The sequence below is a fragment of the Leucoraja erinacea genome, chromosome 9 (genome assembly GCF_028641065.1).
Source record: "Leucoraja erinacea ecotype New England chromosome 9, Leri_hhj_1, whole genome shotgun sequence".
Taxonomy (NCBI): Eukaryota; Metazoa; Chordata; class Chondrichthyes; order Rajiformes; family Rajidae; genus Leucoraja; species Leucoraja erinaceus.
Genome location: NC_073385.1, coordinates 48,598,005 through 48,620,034, shown reverse-complemented (window position 1 = coordinate 48,620,034; position 22,030 = coordinate 48,598,005). Strand labels below are relative to the sequence as shown.

Here is a 22,030-nt window from a genome sequence, read left to right as displayed (position 1 = left end):
GCAGATAAATTATTGTTTGAAGGTGGAAAATGACAAAGTTCATTAATCTTTAATGATGACATACACGATTCAGCAAATGTATTTAACCACATTCTGCTTTTTAAGTTTCAACCTTTTAACCAAAAATGTTGACCATTGTTGCATTTTTTCAATTTAGTGAAGAATTTACAAAAGTAGCAGTTTGATTCTGCATACAGGTGCACAACCTTTTATCCGGTGTTCCAGAAACCGAAAAGCTCCGAAAACCGGCCATTTTTTCCAGATGTCGTCTGCGCACCAAAGCTCGCGTTTGGCGCCAAACTTGACCCAAAACGACCCACGGTTAACCCAGGTCTGTACTACTGTAGCGGCTGCCTCCTCCCTGGAGACCGGGAGACGCTTAAACATCTGTAAATCATTGCTTAAATGTTAGTCAGTTAGTTTGGAGGGCTTTTATGTGAAGGGGGGGTGAAGGGGTAAACTTTAATTCTTAGTCCCCTACCTGGTCGGAGAGGCGGGGAGCGGTCAATGACTTACCGGGTCGCCGTGCAGTAAGCTCCGCAGCGCTGAGGCCGGTGGGGCTGCGGGCGGCGCCAGTTGTAGCTCCGACCCCGGCAACTCTACCCCTGGCTGCGAGGCGCTCCAAATCCAGCGCGACCCGCGGCCGGACGCCCCAGCTCCGCAAATGTCGGGAGTCGGCAGCGTCGCAGCGCTGGGAAACCAGCGGGGAGCGGGCAATGCCTTACCGGGTCGCCGTGCGGCAAGCTCCGGAGCGCTGTGGCCGCCGACACACAACATCGCGGAGCGTCGCTGGATTTGGAGCCGCGCAGTCAGGGGTAGAGTTGCCGGGGTTGGAGCTCCAACCGGCGCCGCCCGCGGCCGGACGGACAGAGCCCCCAACTCCGCGGCTCCAAATCCAGCGACGCTCCGCGATGTTGTGTGTCGGCGGCCACAGCGTTCCGGAGCTTGCCGCACGGCGACCCGGTAAGGCATTGCCCGCTCCCCGCTGGTATCCCAGCGCTGCGACGCTGCCGACTCCCGACATTCCCGGAGCTGGGACGTCCGACCGCGGGCGGCGCTGGATTTGGAGCGCCTCGCAGCCAGGGGTAGAGTTGCCGGGGTCGGAGCTACAACCGGCGCCGCCCGCGGCCGGACGGAGCCCCCAGCTCCGCGAGGTTGGGAGTCGCCGACCAGGTAGGGGACTAAGAATTAAAGTTTCCCCCTTCACCCCGACTCCACCACCACCACATAAAATCCCTCCAAACTAACTGACTAACATTTATGCAATGAGTCTCCCGGTCACCCGGGAGGAGGCAGCAGCTCCAGACTTTTCAAGCCGCCCGCGCTACCTACCTAATCTACGCTAAAAATCTTCCATTCTGAAATCCGAAAATGTCCGAAATCCGACAAGTGTCTGGTCCCAAGGCTTTCGGATAAAAGGTTGTGCACCTGTATTTGCATAAAGCTGTGTATTGAAGTTTTTATCTGCATATTTTGTTGCAGTTGTATAAGACGTTGGTGAGACCGCATTTAGAATATTGTGTTTAGTTCTGGACACCATGTTATAGTAAAGATATTGTCTAGTTTGAAAGGGTTCAGAAAAGATTTACGAGGATGTTGCCAGGATTGGAGGGTGTGAGCTATGGGGAGAGGTTGAATATGCTGGGTCTCTATTCCATGGAGCGTAGGAGGATGAGGGGAGATTTTATAGAAGTATACAAAATCATGAGAGGAATAGATCGGGCAGTTGCACAGAGTCTTTTGCCCAGAGTAGGGGAATCGAGGACCAGAGGACATAGGTTCAAGGTGAAGGGGAAAAGATTAATTGGAATCAGAGGGGTAAATTTTTTCACACAGATAGTGGTGGGTGTATGGAACAAGCTGCCAGTTGAGTCAAGATAGTTGAGGCTGCGACTATCCCATCGTTTAAGAAACAGTTGGACAGGTACATGGATAGGACAGGTTTGGAGGGTTATGGACCAAACGCAGGCAAGTGGGACTAGGGTAGCTGGGGCATTGTTGGCCGGTGTGGGCGAGTTGGGCCGAAGAGCCTGTTTCCACACTGGATAACTCTATGACTCTATGTCAAACTCAACAATTGATAGAGCAAAGGGGAAGATACAGAGTGCAGAATATAGTTCTCAGCATTATAGGGCATGAATTCCACAGACAAAGTCCAATGTTCACAAGGGGGTAGTGGTGAATCCATCAGTATCCCAGCTTCTGGAAGAACTGTCTTGAAGCCTGATAACAGAATTAAAGAAGATGTTCCTGAGTCTGGTGGTGTGTGTTTTCAAGCTTCTATACCTTTTGCCAGATGAGACCAGGGAGAAGTAGGAATGACCAGGATGGGACATGTCTTAGATTATGTTGGCTGCTTATCGAGGCAGCGTGAAGTGTAGATGGAGTTAATGGTGGGAAGTCTAATCTATGTGATGGATTGAGCTACATCCACAACTCCCTGCAATTTCTTCCAGACTTGGGTAGAGCTGTTCCAAAACCAAACTCTGATGCAACCCAACAGCATGCTTTCTATGATGTGTAGAAGTTAGTAAGAGTCCCTGGAGTCATGCTGAATTTCCTCAGTCTCCTCAGGAAGGAGAGTTGTTGGTATGCCGTCTTGGCTATCGCGTCAAAGTGATTGGTCCATGACAGATTAATGCCAAGGAACTTGAAGTTCTCAACCATTTCCACATTGCGCCATTAATTCTGATTGGGGCATGTACTCCACACCGTTTCTTGAAATCTATAACTAGCTGCTTTGTCTTGCTGACATTGAGGGAGAGATTAATATCCTGACACTATGTCACTAAGTTTGCTATCTCCTTCTTGTACTCTTTTCATTGTTTGTGATTCAGACCCCACAGTGGTGTCATCTGTGTATTTACCAAGACTAAATCATGAGGACTACCATTGCACAATCCCATGACAGTGATAAAAAAATCGACTCAATCCTCTTGAGTCAGTGTTTTCCTCTGGGTTTATTGTAATACATGTTACCTGAGACAATATATTTAGCAATGTTACAAAATTTTGAGATTTAAACAATCAAGTCTGCAATTTATCCCATCAGATAAAGCATAACAATAAGTTTAATTTGCCACCTAATTCACTTTCATATCTCAAGTAATAAAAAAGTTATGGCCATTTTCATACTCGGAAATTAGCATCTTGTTCCCTATTGATTTTCTATGGACATAATAAAAAAAGCTGTGATCGTGGACAGTCAAAAGCCCATAACCTTCTTAAAAATTAAGAGAACTGAATGAAATTTTCAGTTATCATAGATTGAAGCATTCTGAAACAAATATAAAATAATCTTACTTGGATGACCTGAAATTAAAGCATATAATTAGTTAGTTACCCAATTGTAGCTAATTTTAAACTTCAATTACTAGATCTAAACATCTATCCATTTCTTAATAAATGATTAACATTTTTAAATAGCCTAAGTGTCCAAATAATATTCACAAATAATTCACAATAAAACATGATTTTTAAATTTCATTTACATCAATTTATAGGCCAAATTCAAGGAATTTAGTGTTCAATTGCTGTAAATTAAAGTCAATTTAAATCAGCTTTCTAGTGGGTTCCTGTGAACGCGCTGGTTTAGAACGTTCACATTGCGCTGGATTTGTGCCCTCAAATGCCCAGACAAATACTGCGGGATATAAAGAGCCCAAAATGAACTACTCACTATAGAAAACTTTATATACAGGGTTCTATACAAGACCCATTTAATGTAAAAATAAGGTACATACCTTTAATTGTTTGCTTTATAAAACCCTGGGGCTGCGAGAGGTTGCGGGTTGAGAGAGTGATTTTTAAACTACTATAACTATTATACAAGGCCATAAAAACTAATAATACCTTTTGCGACGGGGTCTTTCAGCGATTTTCCGTTAATGATTTACTAGGCTGAACATTTTCGATTGCAACTGCCTAGTAAAAATCGCGTTTTAAACCCGCCCCCTCTAAACAGCGCCAAAATCGCGCACACGGGGTAGGGCAGATGCTCAGCCACGATTCAGGTAGGTTTTGTAACATACCTAATATATTATATCAGAGGCAGTGAGGAAAAAAGCAATAAGAATTTGGTGGCTTTTATGCCTTTTCTTATGTCAGGCTGAGTGGAATTCTCCCAAGTTGACAGATAGTTAGTGAGTGAGCAGTCATGGATGAAACATGTACTTTAAAAGAGAATTTAAAATTTGCTAACGGAATTAACTCTTGTGCTCCCCATAGATGCATATCCAGCTGGTCTTTTTTAAAACGTTGATTAAGTTGGTGACTCACTGATGGCATAATGATGATCATTAACCTAAATTAAACCATAAATTGGATAGTCTATTGGCAGTGGGATTAATGGTGCAAGAAAAAAACTGAAGATGTCTGATTAAATCTCTGTTATCCAAAACAGATTTTTGATTAGTATTGATTCAGAGCTCTTCTGCCATCAAGATGTTTTATTCTTTATATTGATCGTTTTGTTGTAATCTTCATAAGAAATCATGTCAAAAAGAGGCCTCAAGTTCTGAAGCATTTTAATGTAGTATAGAAAAAGGCATCATCTTAGAAAGTAGAGACTTCATTTTTCTCCATCATTGCATATAAAGGATAGTTGCATAATGTACTGCAAATCTTCATTTGATAACAAATTCCTTAATTATATATTTGCATGTAAGTAGGTAATTATTTTATTCTATGTTTCAGATTTTTAACACAATTAATATTTCAACCTAAACTAATCAATGTGATTTCTTATTAATTCCAAGATCTAATGATTTTTCAATATTCTTGTTAATGTTTTTAAACATAATATTTAAACCTGAATCTTATGTGTTTGGGCTGGCAGAAGAAATCAACCTTGTTTGCTTGCTTTTATGCAAAATTAGTTCTTTAAATGTGTTAAGTAATGAAAAGATATTTTATAAAACATAATTTGTAATTCCAATGTAAATAGATTACTGCTGTGTTTGAATATAGAATTGTACTTTATGCCTGGTAATTATTACAATCTGTTTACTTAAATCAAAATCATTTGCCAATATTGAAGAACTGAGTCCTACAATTCCAGAGACTTTAACATGCAGACTTGAGATTGTCTCAGATTTCCATTCACCTTTGGTGTAGGTTCTGGAATCTGATAAACTAGTAAGCGGCACAAGTAAAATCAGGAACTCAGTAGGAATAAATTCATAAGGCTTTGCCGTTGTGCTCTATTTGCATGTTAAGGACCTGGAAATAGTGTGGGGAATGAACTAAGGTATAAGATCAGCCATGATTTTATTGAATGACAGAACAGATGCACAGGACCATCTGGCACACTTCTGCTTTCATTTTTTATCTTCTTGTCACATTTTATGAGTTTAGTCTTTGGAGGTGTTGAAGAAGATTTGCTGGAATTGTAATTTGGTGAGGGACATCATTTGGGGTTAGTGAAGCTGGATTTGTTCTTGGGGTAAAGAGGTATGAGGGAAATGTTATCTAGAAATGATTAACACCGTAAAAATTTACCCCGTAAGAGGCCGTTTGGTCCACTGCATTAATTCTCATCTAAATAATGAAGTGTTTTAATGGACTACATAAGAGCAAATATATCCAGAAGTAGATGAATCAATGGCAATGGACACAGATTTAAAGTAACTGATAAAAGAACCAGAAATAAGATGAGAATGATTTGGCTCAGTTGTTGTGTCCTTGACTTCAAAACATCAAAGGATGGATTTCTTTCGTAAATAGCAAACTGCCGCAGGAACTCGGGGAACAAGCAGCTTCTGTGGAGGCAAAGTGATAGTCCACATTACGGGTTGATACCCTGCATGAGGACTTCCAGCATCTGCATTCTCTTGCTCCGTAAATGTTTAGAAGATCATGGGGCAAAGGCAGGGGAGTAGAACTAATTGAATCTCCATTTCAAAGAAAATGTAGAGATTAGATTGGCCATTTGGCTTCCTTCCCTGCTTCTGTAATTCTCATCTGATATTTTACCCTTGGTTTTAAAAGGCACTTGTGTCAAGAATATTACTTAGTACAAAACAGCAATTGTTTTTGAAACAAATTGTTTAATTGACATCATTCAGATGTAATTTATATAGACTTTGATCTAATTGCTTTAAAAAGTGCCTTTAAATCTGATAAATTCATCAGACTTGTCTGTGTTATGCATGTTTTCTTAATCTCAAAAGATCTCCACTCTGTCAACACTAAAGCTTTATAATTACTGTGAGCCAACTGTGTGCATTAGTGAAAGGTCTGCAAATGTTTGAATTATTGCTCAGGGATAAAACTAATTGTGTTTCCTTTGGTGATTTACTGATGCCTGCATGTTCCACTGAGTCAGATGTTCATAGTGTGCTGAAACTGAACAATGCCTTTATGGACAGAATTATTTCTAACAGTGTTGGATTATTGATTACATTTCACAGTGACACTATTAACATATATAAGATCAGAGTCTTTAACTGAAAATTCAACAATTCAGTCCCATTTTCCCTCTCCCAATCTTTCCCCGTAGCATTGAAAAATATTTTCTATTAAATGCCCAACAGTTTCCCAATTAAAACCTCTGATTGGCTGGATTGTATACAATATATTTTTTTCACCAACATGCCTTTTGCATTTTTCTATGTCTTTTGGTCATTCTGAGATGCTGGGCATGTCAATTGAACCATAACAACCCCAAGAACTTCCAGTGCAGCCTTGCTCGAAAAAGTCTAAATTATTCCATCCTTAGTACTTGTAATTGTTATGGGATATTATGTTTTGTGGCAGAGTAGAATCAATCACTCAAAAAACAACTCCTGTTTGAAATAAGACAATGAAAATTAGGTTGAAAGATTGATCTATTAATATAGAATGTAGGAACAGTCTCAGTCATTCTAAACATGTATCAACATCCATGTTGCATCAATTTGCTAACACATTGATCCGAAATTGGTTATTTCATTTTATTCAAAAAGGTGCAGAATAATTGCTTGGAATAATTATGTGGTATAATTGTAAAGGAATATAGTGAGAAACAGTATGAAAATAGATGAACTCCATTTAATGAGCCAGTGGTAGGTCTGCATTGTTAGTTCATGTTTGGATTCTGAGAAGTTCCTCCTCTCACTCAAGTCCTTTTCCATCCTTGTGTCGTTTCTTTAACTCCAGTACTAAACAGGCGACAGAGCCTGCTATAGTCCCAGTTTGGATCTATCCTGCTGACTACACCCAATCCAACCACGACCATTTTGTTTTTGCATTCCGCTTTCATCTCGATGCTGTCTCGTGCAACCTTCCCTCTCTGAAGCCACCTTTTTGACTGCTCTAGTTCCTTCAACACTGTCCATCAGCTTCTCTCTCCTTTAATGGCAAAGTCTCAGACCTGAAACATGAACATTTTTTTTTCCCACAGCTGTTACCTGACCTGCTGAGCGTTTCCACATTTTATTTTTATAAGTTTTCATGAGCTGCGCCTTCCTTGTACAACCATTCTGAGATCACTAATTTCCCTTTGGGCCATTCCTTTACCTTCACACTATCCTTTCAGCTGTTTCATTAAGCAGCAGCATGCTGAACGTGCTGCAGTATCCTGGAACTGCCACATAATGTTTATGGTACAATTTGAATTCAACCAACGTACAAATTGGATTTTAAGTCTTTCTTGGAGTAGATTTATATCTGTTTGTCTTCGCAAGTGATATTGTTGACAATCTTTCTGTATTTAGCTCCCTGCTAATTGACATGTAAACAAAAATAGTGCTCTTTAGTTTACAGTTTTGTTGATGTGTTTGATATAATTGAATAGTTGGCAGTATGTACAAGGTGTGAGATGTGAATGTGTGGCTTGCTGCAATGAAATGTGTGAGAGGGTGCCGTGTAGCATGTGAATTTTAGGCACAAGTCATGATTGATAACATAGTTGAATATGAGGTGCAGTATGTAAGGCTAATGCTGGATTTAATGCATTGGAAGAAAGATGCATTCCCTGGCCCTGGGACATATGTAAGATATTTGAACTTTACGTAGCATTGAATTCATTTCTTTAGGTGTTGAGCTCCACTTCTTTCTGCTCCCACTGCCTTTACAGTAATTATCAGGGGAACCTTCTGACTCACTGAAAAAAGTCAGGCATTCTGCACCTCCTCCACCAATGTTTCCACTATGGTGTCAAAAACCTGTTGAGTCATTTCTGAAAGTTGTGCATATCCAAATGAATTCCAGAACACCACTGCATCCACTATACAGGCTGGTTTAATTAATGTTGACGAGCTTCAAGTAATTCTGGTCACCCACAAAATTAGGTACCTATTAAGATGACAAACCATTGAATAGTGCAATTGTGACTGGTTGTAATGAGTAGGAAGCATGCTGTTTTGGAAAAAGCAGGAGTTGATGACATGAGTTCTGGGCCTACCTAATTTAGTTTTTTGGTCTTTGAATAATAACATGCTGAACTTGCAACAAAATCATTAAGCACAATTTGAATTCAGCTAACTTAGAAAAATGACTTCAGAGGCATGTCTGATTGGTTATGCCTGTTAGCTGTCTGGATAACATTCATGATGATCAGGGAGATGCTTCGATACGCTCATAATTTAGATTCCAAAGTAATGTTCGTAGCTTGTTTCTATATGGTGTTTAAACTGAAATTAACGTGTTGATTTAATGTGCTAATTAATTAGTAATTGTATAATATTTGCCCTCCTTACTTCTTATTAACCATATTGGTCCTCGTCTCCGTTGCTCTTCGATGTCCTACTCTGTCTTCCATGAATTCCCTGCTGAAATTGGTTCTTGTATCTCGATTCTGCTTTTTGATAGCCATCACTGTTTTCCTCAGATGCTGAGGCTCTTATTTCATACATCATTCCCCTCCACCCCGCCCACCCCCTCTCCATTTCACATTATTCCAAACTGAACTGATCACCTTTGCCTTCTTAAGTTGGAAACCCTTTTCCGCATGTAATAGGACAGCACAATGGCGCAGCAGTGGAGTTGCTGCCTTACAATGCTAAAGACCCGGGTTTGATCCTGACTACGGGTACTGTCTGTATGGAGTTTGCCTGTTCCCTCTGGGTGAGTCAGAAGGTTCCTATAGGTTTTATCATGGTGCTCCGGTTTCCTCCAACATTCCAAAGACATGTAAATTTATAGGTTAACCGTCTTCTGTCATTTGTCCCTAGTGTTTAGGATAGAACTCGTGTTCAGGCGATCATTGGTTGGTGCGGACTCAGTGGGCCGAAGGGCCTGTTTCCACACAGTCTCTAAATTAAATTAAACTTCACTCATTCCCCACTGGTATTCTGCATATTGTTCCCTGTGTCCTCCCATCCTTGATTTCTGGGAAAGGTAGTCCTAATAGTCTCAGCCTATATTTCCAGGAATCATTTCAGTGAATATGCTCTCTAATTCTGAACCTCGATGCATAGTTAAATAATGTAACAATGATTTCCTTGAAATCCAATTGCCAATTATTTCCTTGAAACCTCTTGATTGAGTAACCACAGAGCGGAAAACAATGATTGTTATTTGGATTGAACAGATGGTTTCAGTGTTCAACTGGAAACATTCTGGCCACATTTTACAACTATTTACAGGCAAGGAATTGGGCAGATAGGAAACCAAACCTACAAGGTATTTCATGTTGAGAGAAGGAGAACAATGTGGCTAAACGTGTATAAAGCGAGACATTAAAGATGATGCTACCCGCTCATGAACATAAGGACTATTAAAAAGAAAGTTGAATTTTCAGAAAGTTCGTCAGATTCATGAGGTTGTAAATGTAACAATGTGGTTAATTATTTAGTTGTTTGGTAGCAAACTGTCAGGGGAAAAGGAGACAAGAAAGAAATTGGTTACATTATTTAACTCTCCAATGAAGTTCAAAATCCACATTTTCTCTGTTCTTTTAAAATATTATTTTCAACAGAAATTGAGTACATATGTGAGATGATAAGTCTGCAACAGAAACAAGCAAACTTGGGAATGATGGATGAAAGAAATGAGCCCAAATCAAACACCACAGAAGAGGAACGTCTTGCAAAAGAAAATGCATAAAAGAGATTTAGAAATTTGCATCCTTATGATGACTGATACTGTAGACCCTTTTGAGGGACTGTTGAGATACCATTAACTCCTTTGCTTCCTGTGATCTACTGTGATTTTTTTCTCCCATTTTGTTTTAGCATGGTTAATTCACCGCCAGCATCATATGCATAAGAAGAACAATATTAAATGATTCTTTACTTATAAAAGTTTTCATCTCGCTTAACTCTTTGTGGCACCTTTACTAGATATGTGCAATTCACCATATACAAAGTAAATGGGGACGACCGATTTGTTACCACACCACAGTGAGATGTTAGTATGTTGTTCCCTATGGTTTGTAATTCTTGTGAGCATACAATACATGTAGAGTTTATGTAATGCAAAATATGAAGATGGTTTGTAAGATCAAAGTCGAAGTCTGATTTCTTGAACAAAGATGTATTTTGTCTTTCTTGGTGAACATCCTTAAATAAATGCTCAAATTTCCACTATGTATGAGCTGCAAACACAGTCAAACTTACTAATTTCATTCCTCTCAAATGAACCAGACAACCAGCACAGTTACAAAACAAAGAAGAGAGCATCTTGCCCTGTATTTGCAAACAAACGTTCAGCTTTTACAGGTACAATTTACACATACTTGGAAAAAATAGTGCAGTATTTTTTTTAGAAAATCTTAAAAATAGCAAAATTACTTTAAACACATTAATCACTCCTGTTTTCACTCTCCATTTTGCAAAAAAATCTTATTTTTCATTCCCTCAAGGGCATTTCATTCGCTTTCTTTACAGTATCAAGGATATGCTTGAAATTATTAATGAAAGTGCAGTATTCTACGTAATTATGTCTTTGACCATTGAACTTCATCCCTCTCCTTTAATTTATTTTTCTTTGGCTTCGGGGCTAAAATGGGCTTTCATATTTTAGTTCATTTTAATTTTTAATCTTACAAAGAATCAACCTTGTCTGCTGTATGGAGTTTGCAATCTTTTATTGGATCGTATTATGGTGGTGGGCGAATGCATGTTGCAGAATGGAGATTCCTGCAAAATTTACTGATTCAAACTTAATCTTCTAAAGCGTCATTTCAAATAGATGGTCCCCTCTTGGTATCCATAGCTTCAAACCACGATAAGTATCCTCTTTATAATTCCACTGTATATTATCATGCTGCTTTTATTTCTGAGGATTGTACAATATTTTCAAAGCACAGAGACAAGGCATTCAACCTAGCTGATCTATGGCAGTGTTAAGGCTCCTCAGGAGCTTTCATTTAACTTCTTTTTACACCCCTCCACATTTCTAACTTTTTCTCAATCATATACTTTGGTATCTTACCTTTAAATGTATTTATTTATCCCAAATATTCCATGTTGGAATGAATTTTCAATTCAAACTCCATGAAACATATAAGCATAGAAAATAGATGCAGGAGTAGGCCATTCGGCCCTTCGAGCCAGCACTGCCATTCGATATGATCATGGCTGATCATCTAATATCAGTACCGTTCTTGTTTTCTTCCCTTATCCATTGATTCCGTTAGCCCTAAGAGCTATATCTAACTCTCTCTTGAATACATGATTAAGAAGTTTCAACTGAATTCCTTTTTAGATTTATTAATATTTGTTTTGTATTTATAATCAATGGTTTTGGAGCCTCCATAATGGAAACAAGCATTTCTCCTACATTTCAGTGTAAAAGTGAATTATGAATGGAGTGCATTTTCTCTGCAAAGAAATGCTCCAAGTATAATCTCAAGAGTTCCAATTGAAATCGCATACCTATTTTTTAAATTTGTGCATTTTGAAAAAGCAATTTTCTACAAATAATTAACTGCTACCATCAAATGATAATTCAGCGTCCCTACTCCTAAACCTATCACTATAACTTTATTAAGTGGCTGAAAACTTTGTTCTTCCATTATTGTAAAGTTTTTTGTGTGTGCATAAATGAATTATTTGACTCCACTGAGACGATGGATGTTGGTGATTTCCTCATTAGCCACACATTGATAGTGTCCTGTTTGTGCTGCATAGTTAGACACAGAATAAATCTCACATCATTTTGGCTTAACCCAGGCATCAGACCTTGCAGCATCCTAATAAATCACATCATGCACCAACCATGAGTTTCAAAGTCAGGCATTTGAATGTAGTATGTCTAATTGTGCACCAACCTTTTGAGAGATACCAAAGATTTATGGCCAAGTTTCATCAGTCTAGGTTTGAACCCAGCATTTAATGGAGTCAGCTGGTTACAGTAGAAGCCATTGTACTGAATCTTAATTATATTCTTCAATATTTCTTGCGTTGCGCTAAATCAGAAAATGCTGGAAACACTCAGACATGAGTCCATATGTGCTTTTTTGGCTCTGCATGCCTTTTTGCTTGTACATCTTGCTGACACTAGCCATCTGCCATTGCATACATCTTTAGGGAGAACAGACAAATTAATTAAGTTTTCACCTTTTGTCAAATGAACTGAACTTACAAGAGAAATAAATAGGAAATTGTGTTGACTATTGGATAATTAAAATATCAACTCAATACCAAATTTGGATGTTTAATTGTTTTATAGAATAATATAGTTTTTAATTCCAGATGACTAAAGAAGTGATAGAAGGCAAGGCTTTGCAATGGTCTTGGCTATGCTGATGGGTTAGTTTGATTAGCATTCTTTAGGGCATGCTGTTTTCCCCTTATTTTATACTTTCTAAAATTTTATTACTGACAGTATCTTTGTGCTTTGATTTGTCTGTTCTCTCCACAGATGCACCCTGACTTGCTGACTGTTTCCACTCTTTTCTGTTTTTGTTTCAGATCCTCTGCAACCGCAGTATTTTGTCTTTTTCAGATGAGCAATCTTTTCACTTTGGATACAAAATAAGGTTTATGATGCAAAAAGAGAATATCTTGGGGATAGCAACTGGTGATGGGGAAGAGTGGCTTTTTACAGTCAAAAGCATGATCTGATACCAATTTTTGATATTTAATCATCTTTTCTTTTGTATTTCTACTTTTAGGCCACTAAAGAGGTTATAGAAAGAGAGGCTCCTGGAATGGCACTGGCTATGCTAATGGGTTCTTTGAATGTCACTCCTCTGGGGATGTTGTCCAGGTAAGGTAGCATACGTCATACAAATTCTGACTATAAATCCCTGTATGTTATTCACGCAAATGTATTACACAGCAAATTTGTAAATGTGAACTTGATACTCTTACCTTTGTGATTGCCTAAAGTAGCAACATACTAAAACACATGTATTAAAGTCAGGGATGGAGAATTATTTTCAAAAACATTTTATGTTATGGAGTCAAGTTATTAGGCAACTAATTCAAATATAGTTTATTTTATTCTCATATACAACAGTGTGCAATGAAAGCCCTTGTTCACAAGAAGTGGATAGAGTAAACAATGATAACCATCTCTGATGATAAAATTAATCGTATATAAATCTGAAGTGCTGTAGTGCAAAGAAAGCGGTGTGAAATGCCAGAATACTTGAATATGGTAGTTAAGAGGAAGAGAATGCGGCAGGACTTCTACGAAGGGCGTGTGAAAGAGGCGATTGGTTCAGAAGTCGGATAGCAAAGGGGAAGAAGCTGTCCTTGAGTCTGAGCGTCTTTATATCCTTTTCTAGTAAAGCAAATGAGATAGCAGTCTTTTCCTTTGGTAAACTTAACTGAGCAACCCCTTTGGGACAATTGTGTCCTTTGAATGCCGACCGGTTGCATCGTGGCTTGGTTCGCAACTTGAGCGCCCTGGAGAGGAAAAGACTACAAAGAGCAGTAAACACTGCCCAGTCCATCATCGGCTCTGACCTCCCTTCCATCGAGGGGATCTATCTCAGTCGCTGCCTCAAAAAGGCTGGCAGTATCATCAAGGACCCACACCATCCTGGCCACACACCCATCTCCCTGCTACCTTCAGGTAGAAGGTACAGGAGCCTGAAGACTGCAACAACCAGGTTCAGGAATAGCTACTTCCCCATCAGGCTATTAAACTTGGCTCGGACAAAACTATGAACATTAATAGCCCATTATCTGGTATTTGAACTTTATCAGTTTATTTATTAATGTGTGTATATATTTATATAATGGTATATGGACACACTGATCTGTTTTGTAGTCAATGCCTACTATGAACTGTTGTGCTGAAGCAAAGCAAGACTTTCATTGTCCTATCAAGGAAACATGACAATAAACTCACTTGAACTTGAACTTGAGATATGAATTAAGGATCTTGGTCTGTATACATTGACTGCCTGTAGTGATCTAGTTCCATTGCATCAACGAACATTTTTAGATTAAAAAAATCACTGCATAAATGCCTAGTTCCAAAAAGCATTATAAACTCGCTATATGCCCGCCCCCATGCTTCTTCTATACTCATAGGAGTTTTATTCCCACATCCGTATGAACTTACCAGAGCACTATTTCAACATTACTTTTAGCGCACTCTTTCCAAACACCTTTTGAACTCTGTGCAGCTCTATTCCCGTGATTGTTTAAAATCGCAGGGTGGCCCCATTCCCACACTCCTTATATCAGTGTATTGTCTTTCCTATGCTCCCTATGCAGTGCAGTTGTATAGGGCTGCAGTTGTATAGAGCCCTGGTAAGATCACATCTGGAGTATTGTGTACAGTTTTGGTCTCCTAATTTGAGGAAGGACATCCTTGTGATTGAGGCAGTGCAGCGTAGGTTCACGAGATTGATCCCTGGGATGGCGGGACTGTCATATGAGGAAAGATTGATAAGATTAGGCTTGTATTCACTGGAGTTTAGAAGGATGAGAGGGAATCTTATAGAAACATATAAAATTATAAAAGGACTGGACAAGCTAGATGCAGGAAAATTGTTCCCAACCAGGGACCACAGTCTTAGAATAAAGGGGAGGCCATTTAAGACCGAGGTGAGAAAAAACATTTCCACCCAGAGAGTTGTGAATTTGCGGAATTCCCTTTTTCCACAGAGGGCAGTGGAGGCCAAATCACTGGACGGATTTAAGAGAGAGTTAGATAGAGCTCTAGGGGCTAGTGGAACCAAGGGATATGGGGAGAAGGCAGGCACGGGTTATTCATTGGGGACGATCAGCCATGATCACAATGAATGGGCCAAATGGCCTCCTCTTGCACCTATTTTCTATGTTTCTATGCAGTCACCTGATTCATTGAAAAATTTATGACACCACTATGTGAACATTTTTTGAAGAAAAAAATTAAAAGTGGGTTGGGGTGTTAATGGAAATAATACCTCAGGAGACCTGAAAATCTTGCCAGTTTGGCACAACCAAAGGTTCTAGATGTTTGGAGTTCTACCCAGTTAATATAACAATCTGTGTTTCTTCAATTATTTTAGCACAAAGAACATTTTAAATATATTAAAAACTAATGAGAATAAGGAGATTGTGTTCATGGATGTGACTAAGTTGCAGATAATGTTACTTTGTATTGCATGTAAACTATGCATTCCCTTACAATTAATATATTTCTATTGTCAGACCCGTATGTGGAATAAGGGGTAAAACTCTGATTATTAATCTGCCCGGTAGCAAGAAAGGTTCACAGGTAGGACTTACATTTTTTTTCATTGTTATTGCATTGGAGATTATGACGCTAAATATATAGTACACTTGCATCGGTAGAGATAGATACTTGATTTTCAATATAGTTGATGGCCCAAAGGCTTCTCTAGATTGACTATGATTCTATTGTGTGCACAGTTAATTAAAGTTGTTTCACTCTTGTCAAGCCTTCTTTTATGGTTACCTTCCCTTTTCTTCCCATGTAAAATGCAGCATATTTCCATTTGTCCCTGTTGTTTTGGCACACATAATTAACTGTTTCATTCCATATCTATTCTGCTGTGTCAAGATGAGTTGCAAAACTATCATTTCTATGCATCATGTTGTTCAGAACAGCAAATGCCATATCAGAAATGTACTTTGAAAAATGTCCTTTGTTTTTATGCGTCCCACAAAAATACAATGCGTAATTGAACAAATGATTCCTATTTTCTGTGGTCGACAAAATACCCATTCAAAAGCTGCAAACATGAATACAGCAGCGTTACCACCAATAATGAGAAGAAAATCAATGACAAAATCCATGTGATTACAGCAAATGTAACAGACATTTATCCCACTTGATTAATTTATTGATTCTTGCCTGGTTTATAAAGTCATCCAGTATGTAGAGTGTGGTAAACTTGGTTATTTAAAAGATTTCCTTTGCAGTTATTACTTTGAATTAAGTTAATTGAACTTATATCTACAAACTTGTGTTATCTGACTACTATATATTACTTGAATGTTTATCATTTGACTTTTAAATTGCATGCAGGAATGCTTCCAGTTTATATTACCTGCCCTACCTCATGCTATCGACTTGTTGCGAGATGCAGTTGTGAAAGTGAAAGAGGTTCATGATGAGTTGGAGGACCTTCCATCACCTCCGCCACCACTGTCTCCTCCTCCTACCACCAGCCCACACAAACAGACAGAAGACAAAGGTGTTCAGTGTGAAGATGAGGAGGAAGAGAAGAAAGACAGTGGAGTGGCTTCCACTGAAGAGAGTTCGTCCTCACATATCACTGCAGCAGCCATAGCAGCTAAGGTAAAAAACTTCCCACAGAATAGGGATAATCATACATGTAGAATCAATCCTACCTATTTCATTGTTACCCATCAAATCATTTTTGCTTGTTTTTCTCCAGTTGCCTGTGTTTTCCTGTCATAGTGCTGATAGTTGTGTTGTACATCAGAACTTCCAACTTGTACACAGTCCCGCTCCTGTCATGGCTAAAGGTGGTAAACCTGTCCCTGGTTTCATTGGTCATCACTCTCATTCTGCCATCAATGCAGGAGAGCCGGTAAGAGACAGCAAAGAGGCATTAACAGTAAACACCTGACAATATGTTGTCCTTCGCGAGGAAATGAACCACTTGCACTGATTTTATTGTTTCAATTAGACCATTTTAGCCATTTAGATGATCTGTTTCAAGATGTTCATCTTCCTGTTGTATTCTCACCAAATTATGTATCTGCATAATTGTGATTTTTTTTTTCCATTGTTCACATTGACATCATGTGACTCATTCGTTAATCATTTTGTTCATTTGTCACGAAGCACTAGATATAAAATGTCCTTGTGCTTTTTCACTGATTGATTAAATGACTAAATACCTTCCCTTCAGGACAGTTTGTGGGGTTAAATGTTGAGGACTAGTATTGCTCAATTAGAATTAGACAGGTGGTTGAGAAATAGTTATGGCCTGAAGATCCCAGTGCCTATGAGCAACATATATTGCCGCAATTGTTTTTACTGACAGACTCCACTAATGTGAAGTTTGTTTGCAGATTTAAAGGTGATATTAGTTTTGAATTATAATAATTATTAGTGTATCTGGATTCGCATTGAAAATAATTGTAAAATTGAAAAGCCGAATCATTCTGTTGAGATAAATCAATTGGATTTTTAGCTACTTATCTGATGTTGCTGGGCACTATACATTGCAGTTGATAAGATCTTGTTGCTCTTCAGTTTTCCTTTAAAATTGCCTTTTGAGATTTCCCAGACCTTTTTGGAAAATGTGCATCAGCTTTACCTCAAAAGCTGCAATATAACTGAAACGTGATGAAGGTGGCCGTTTACCCTTCAAAAAGGGCTCACAATCATCTTGGGTTTAAGAAACAGGAATGAAGTAATGGAAATAAAGTAATAAAGCTTGCTTTAATATAATTATTCTTGATGGTCCAACCTACTTAGAGAAACTGAAGTTGAGTCAAATCAATTGCTGTTATTTTTTGATAGCTATATCATTCCTGCATTGACCATACATTTTTCAATCTCCCAGAGGAGACTCAATTTTAGAAGTTTGTTAAAATATCCAGTTTGCACAACATTTTTTTATTTTTTGCTTTATAATTTATATGAAAGATTTTTAATCAATAGATTCAGCTTAAGATTGATGCATGTCACTAAAAACTAACATTGGGAAACCATACTGTGCAGAAGTGATCATTCCTGCCATCTGAGTGCAAGTGATCGATTTCCATAAGTGTAATAATTATAAATGTTTTATACAATTTATAACATTTAATTAATATGATTTATGATTAATGTTAAGTATGAAATTATTGAGACTGTTGCCTGTTAGTGTTGTAAATATGTAGTAACACATTTTGTGTTGATAAAATTAAGAAATATCCTACTAGTAATACTGGTACTACATGTTATCAAAATGTTGCTTAATTATACAGATATGTAATTTCAGAATTGTAACATGAAGAATTGCTTAGAGATAAGTCTATTACTATTTTATGTTGTTTCGTATTTACATTTGCAAGTTAAGAATTGGCAAACAGCGTAAATATTTTCTTGGATAATAAAGAATGCTAATTTAAGACATATTCCAGCTTTAGATTCAAATTTACGATTTATAACTTGGTTTGAAAGTGAAATGAAATAACATCTGTGAGAAGTGAATTAAAATTAAATTAGTCTTCAAGTGGATTAATATAAAAATGTATTGATCTGTGAAGGAATAGTTTTTGTAATTTATTATCTTCAGCATTTGTTATACTTTCAGATCCCAGATTCGATAATTTCTCGTGGTGTTCAAGTGCTTCCACGAGATAATGCATCGCTGAGCACAACTCCGTCTGAATCGCCACGAGCTCAAGCTACATCGCGGCTGTCTACAGCTTCCTGCCCTACACCAAAAGTAAGTCATTACTAGAAGTACCCTTTTGAATTTGAATCTTGAATTTGGTTAAGTAATTGATGAGTGAATATCTGCTCCTCAAACAAAAACATTGGTGAGGATTACCACAGGAGCCGTGACTACAATGCTTTGTAGCTAAATTGAAATGTCTGTTTTAAACATTACAAGATATCATTAATCCAAATTTACCACCTGGTTAGGCTGCAAAAATGTGTCTTTATTTTTATTTAAAGTAGAAAGATTAGTACTTGACTTTTATGGTAAATGTTGATAAGTCTCAAGCAAGCTATTATAACAGTGGCAATCCTGTATATTTTTATTGATAAGATGTAGACATCTTATTTTTAAGATCACTCATTTTCATATTCATTGAAGAAATACAGTGCTGGTAAATCAATATCTTTGGATTTCAAGTGTAGAACAAATGTTTTCAAATTATACCGAGTTTGTTCTCTTCCAACTTCCTAGATGCAATGTGTATTTGATTCAATTATAATTTGCAAGGAAATAATTTATAACATAAATCTACAAATGTAGCTGCGAGTGCTTAATTAAAAAAAGAATGAATTGTGGCACAGGATGTCATGGAGTTCATATAAGCAAGGTTTGCAACTATTGATGAGGAGGTATGAAACCCCTACCTTGCCAGAAAATCCTGCTGGAAAATTTACCACTAATCAGTTTGGTCTGATGTGCTATGAAAATTCTGGCTCTACAGATTTTGTGTTCTCGCAAACTCCTTTTTCTTGCTTTATTGATAAAAAGGACTGACTCCTTTACAGTTGAGTATTTTAACACTCCAAAACCATATTTCCGTGAACTTCTGGTTTTGATTTGACCAGTAAACAGTTGTCACAAAGGTTTTTTGATTCAATTAATTTACTTGTTTTTTTTCTTTCTTTTGGACTATGTGTATAGATGGTGGATCCATTCATATTCAATAGTTGGGACAAACCCTTGTATTCCATTACAACTTTCACTTGTGAAAGATATATAAATTATACAATCTAAGCTTTATTTCTTCACTTGATTTACAAATTGTGGATCGTGTTTATATTATGAATTTTGATGAAGTAATATCAGGATTTTGAATTATTTATCTGTTTTTTAGTTATAAATCTCTTGCATGAATATTGCCTTTCTTCATTGCCGCAAATTCCAAAAATCTTTCCATTGCTGATCCAGGACTAATGCCGAGTTCTTGAAGGGGGAAGGCTGTCTTTCTCCAAAATCTTGATGGATCATTGCAATTGACTACTTTATTTCTATTGCATAAGTATGTTTCACTGGATTAGGTTGAGAAGCTAGAGTTTGTGCCATTGACTGCCTGATTTTTCTTAATTGCATTTTTATAGTTGGTCAAGAAAATCATTAGAAGTTGACTCACTTGGTTGCCATCCAGGAATCGAACAGCAGATTAATTGTGTTAAATCTGTATAGATTTAAACCTGTGCAGAGATGTACAGAACAAGGCCGACGATTGACTCATTGAGTCACTGTCTAATTATTCTAAACTATTCTGTTCGTTTAGCAAATTGATAACTTTGTTGTTTTCATTTAAATTACTTGACTTTCAATTTGCAATAATCCAAGTAACAAACTCCACTATTTTTAATTCTTACTTGAAGCATTGATTCATTCATTTGGAAGACTTATTGTTGAACTTTACGTATTATATCTCACTTGTATTTTTAGTTGCTGTGAAGGGAGAATTAATCAGGTGGCACAATTCTTCAGGCAAAATGCACTAATAATAACCAAACCTTACAGCAGCACTCAGTAACATTTAATTAAATGTGTCACCCTTCATCAAGTAACAAATAGATTCTACTGTGTGACTAACCGTGATATGAATATAAAATCCAGATATAAAACACAGATCCAAAGAGAAATATAAACTTGTGTATGATGCAATATGACTACCGAGGTTGTGAAAAAAACTTCTGTGTCCAAATGGGTATTAAATAAATGACAATTGCTTATATTCAAAAATATAGTAAATACACGCTTTGATCATTTTTGCTGTAGTTAATACTGTAGTTATAGATACCATTTTAAAATATCCCCTTCAGTCACATCTTTGTGCAAAGGACAAGATAAAAGGAATATGCAAATGAAATTGAATTTTTTTTATTGCAACTCTTCATTCTCACAAAATAACTATTTTGGCTTTTCAACAAAAATATAGTTGCTAGTAATAAACTTTGTTGATATAAATGAATCATTGCAAGTGGCTCAGGAAAGACTGAATCAAATTAAGAAGCAGCTTGTGCTGATCCTGTTCCTGTTTTGCATCATGACCTCTTCACGTGCACAGGGTTTAATTAATTTAATGTAGCTCACTGTCAATCTCTCAGTAGATCTTTCAATTGGAATTGAAATATGTGATGTATGCAAGTTCCAAAAACAGTGGCATTTTTCTACAGTGTTAAGAGCTGGAACTGGGTTATTTTATAGCGTGCTTCAAAGATGCATAGTGGTCATAGAAAGTTACTCTCAATATAAAAAGCCACAGTGACAACACTTACTATCTGTAATCATTTTTTTCTTCCAACTAAGTTAGTTTGGGACAAGACACAAAGCAAAGGTTTAATATAGCTTATTTGTAAAGCATGTTAATGCTTAGTATGCTTTGTGAGGGTGTTTTCTTGAAGACAGTTTTAATATGGTTATTTATAAAATTCTCAAACTCACTGACAGAATTGGTTCCAAATTGATTAAAGCAAATTTTATGGTATAGAGGATTTAGTGAAGAAAATTTAATATTTGTGTAAGGGAATAGAACATGTCAAAATTATGAAATGCACATCATAATTTGTGCATCAGTCTGACCCTTAAGCACCTGCTCAGATGCTTAAGGGTCAGACTGAAGGCGATAGGCGGCAAATTTCTGGTATGCAAAGGCAATATAAGCAAATGCACATCATAATTTGTGCATCATCAGTCTGACCCTTAAGCACCTGCTCAGATGCTTAAGGGTCAGACTGAAGGCGATAGGCGGCAAATGGTCCTGCAGAGACAGAGACGGGGGATACGACAAGAGAAGTCGCATCCCCCCCGATGAAGAGACCAAAAACATGTTTCTCTCCCCCACCCACACACATACACAACCTAATAAACCAAAAATTAACTAAAACAGGACAAAAGAACAACACAAAAAAGAAAAAAAACAGACTGACTGCAGGCGAGGCACAGCTGCTAAGGCAGCGCTGCCATCTTGGATGCATGTACTGTATAAATACTGTACTGTTTAAATGCTGTATGCATTTCAAAAATGTCAAAGTTTAA

General features: G+C 37.6%; 1 protein-coding gene across 6 annotated transcripts in view; it reads left to right on the top strand.

Annotated features, from left to right (window-relative positions):
• Positions 1 to 22,030, top strand: part of LOC129700352 (gephyrin) — a 459,263-nt gene that overhangs the window by 248,752 nt on the left and 188,481 nt on the right. For 5 of the 6 annotated variants that reach the window (XM_055640758.1, XM_055640762.1, XM_055640760.1 and 2 more), the window contains exons 5-9: positions 13,040 to 13,134; positions 15,519 to 15,585; positions 16,360 to 16,632; positions 16,733 to 16,888; positions 18,590 to 18,742. In XM_055640758.1, coding sequence (XP_055496733.1) covers positions 13,040 to 13,134; positions 15,519 to 15,585; positions 16,360 to 16,632; positions 16,733 to 16,888; positions 18,590 to 18,742 — 744 coding nt within the window. The remainder of the gene's footprint in view (positions 1 to 13,039; positions 13,135 to 15,518; positions 15,586 to 16,359; positions 16,633 to 16,732; positions 16,889 to 18,589; positions 18,743 to 22,030) is intronic. The other variant, XM_055640759.1, reaches the window with a different exon arrangement.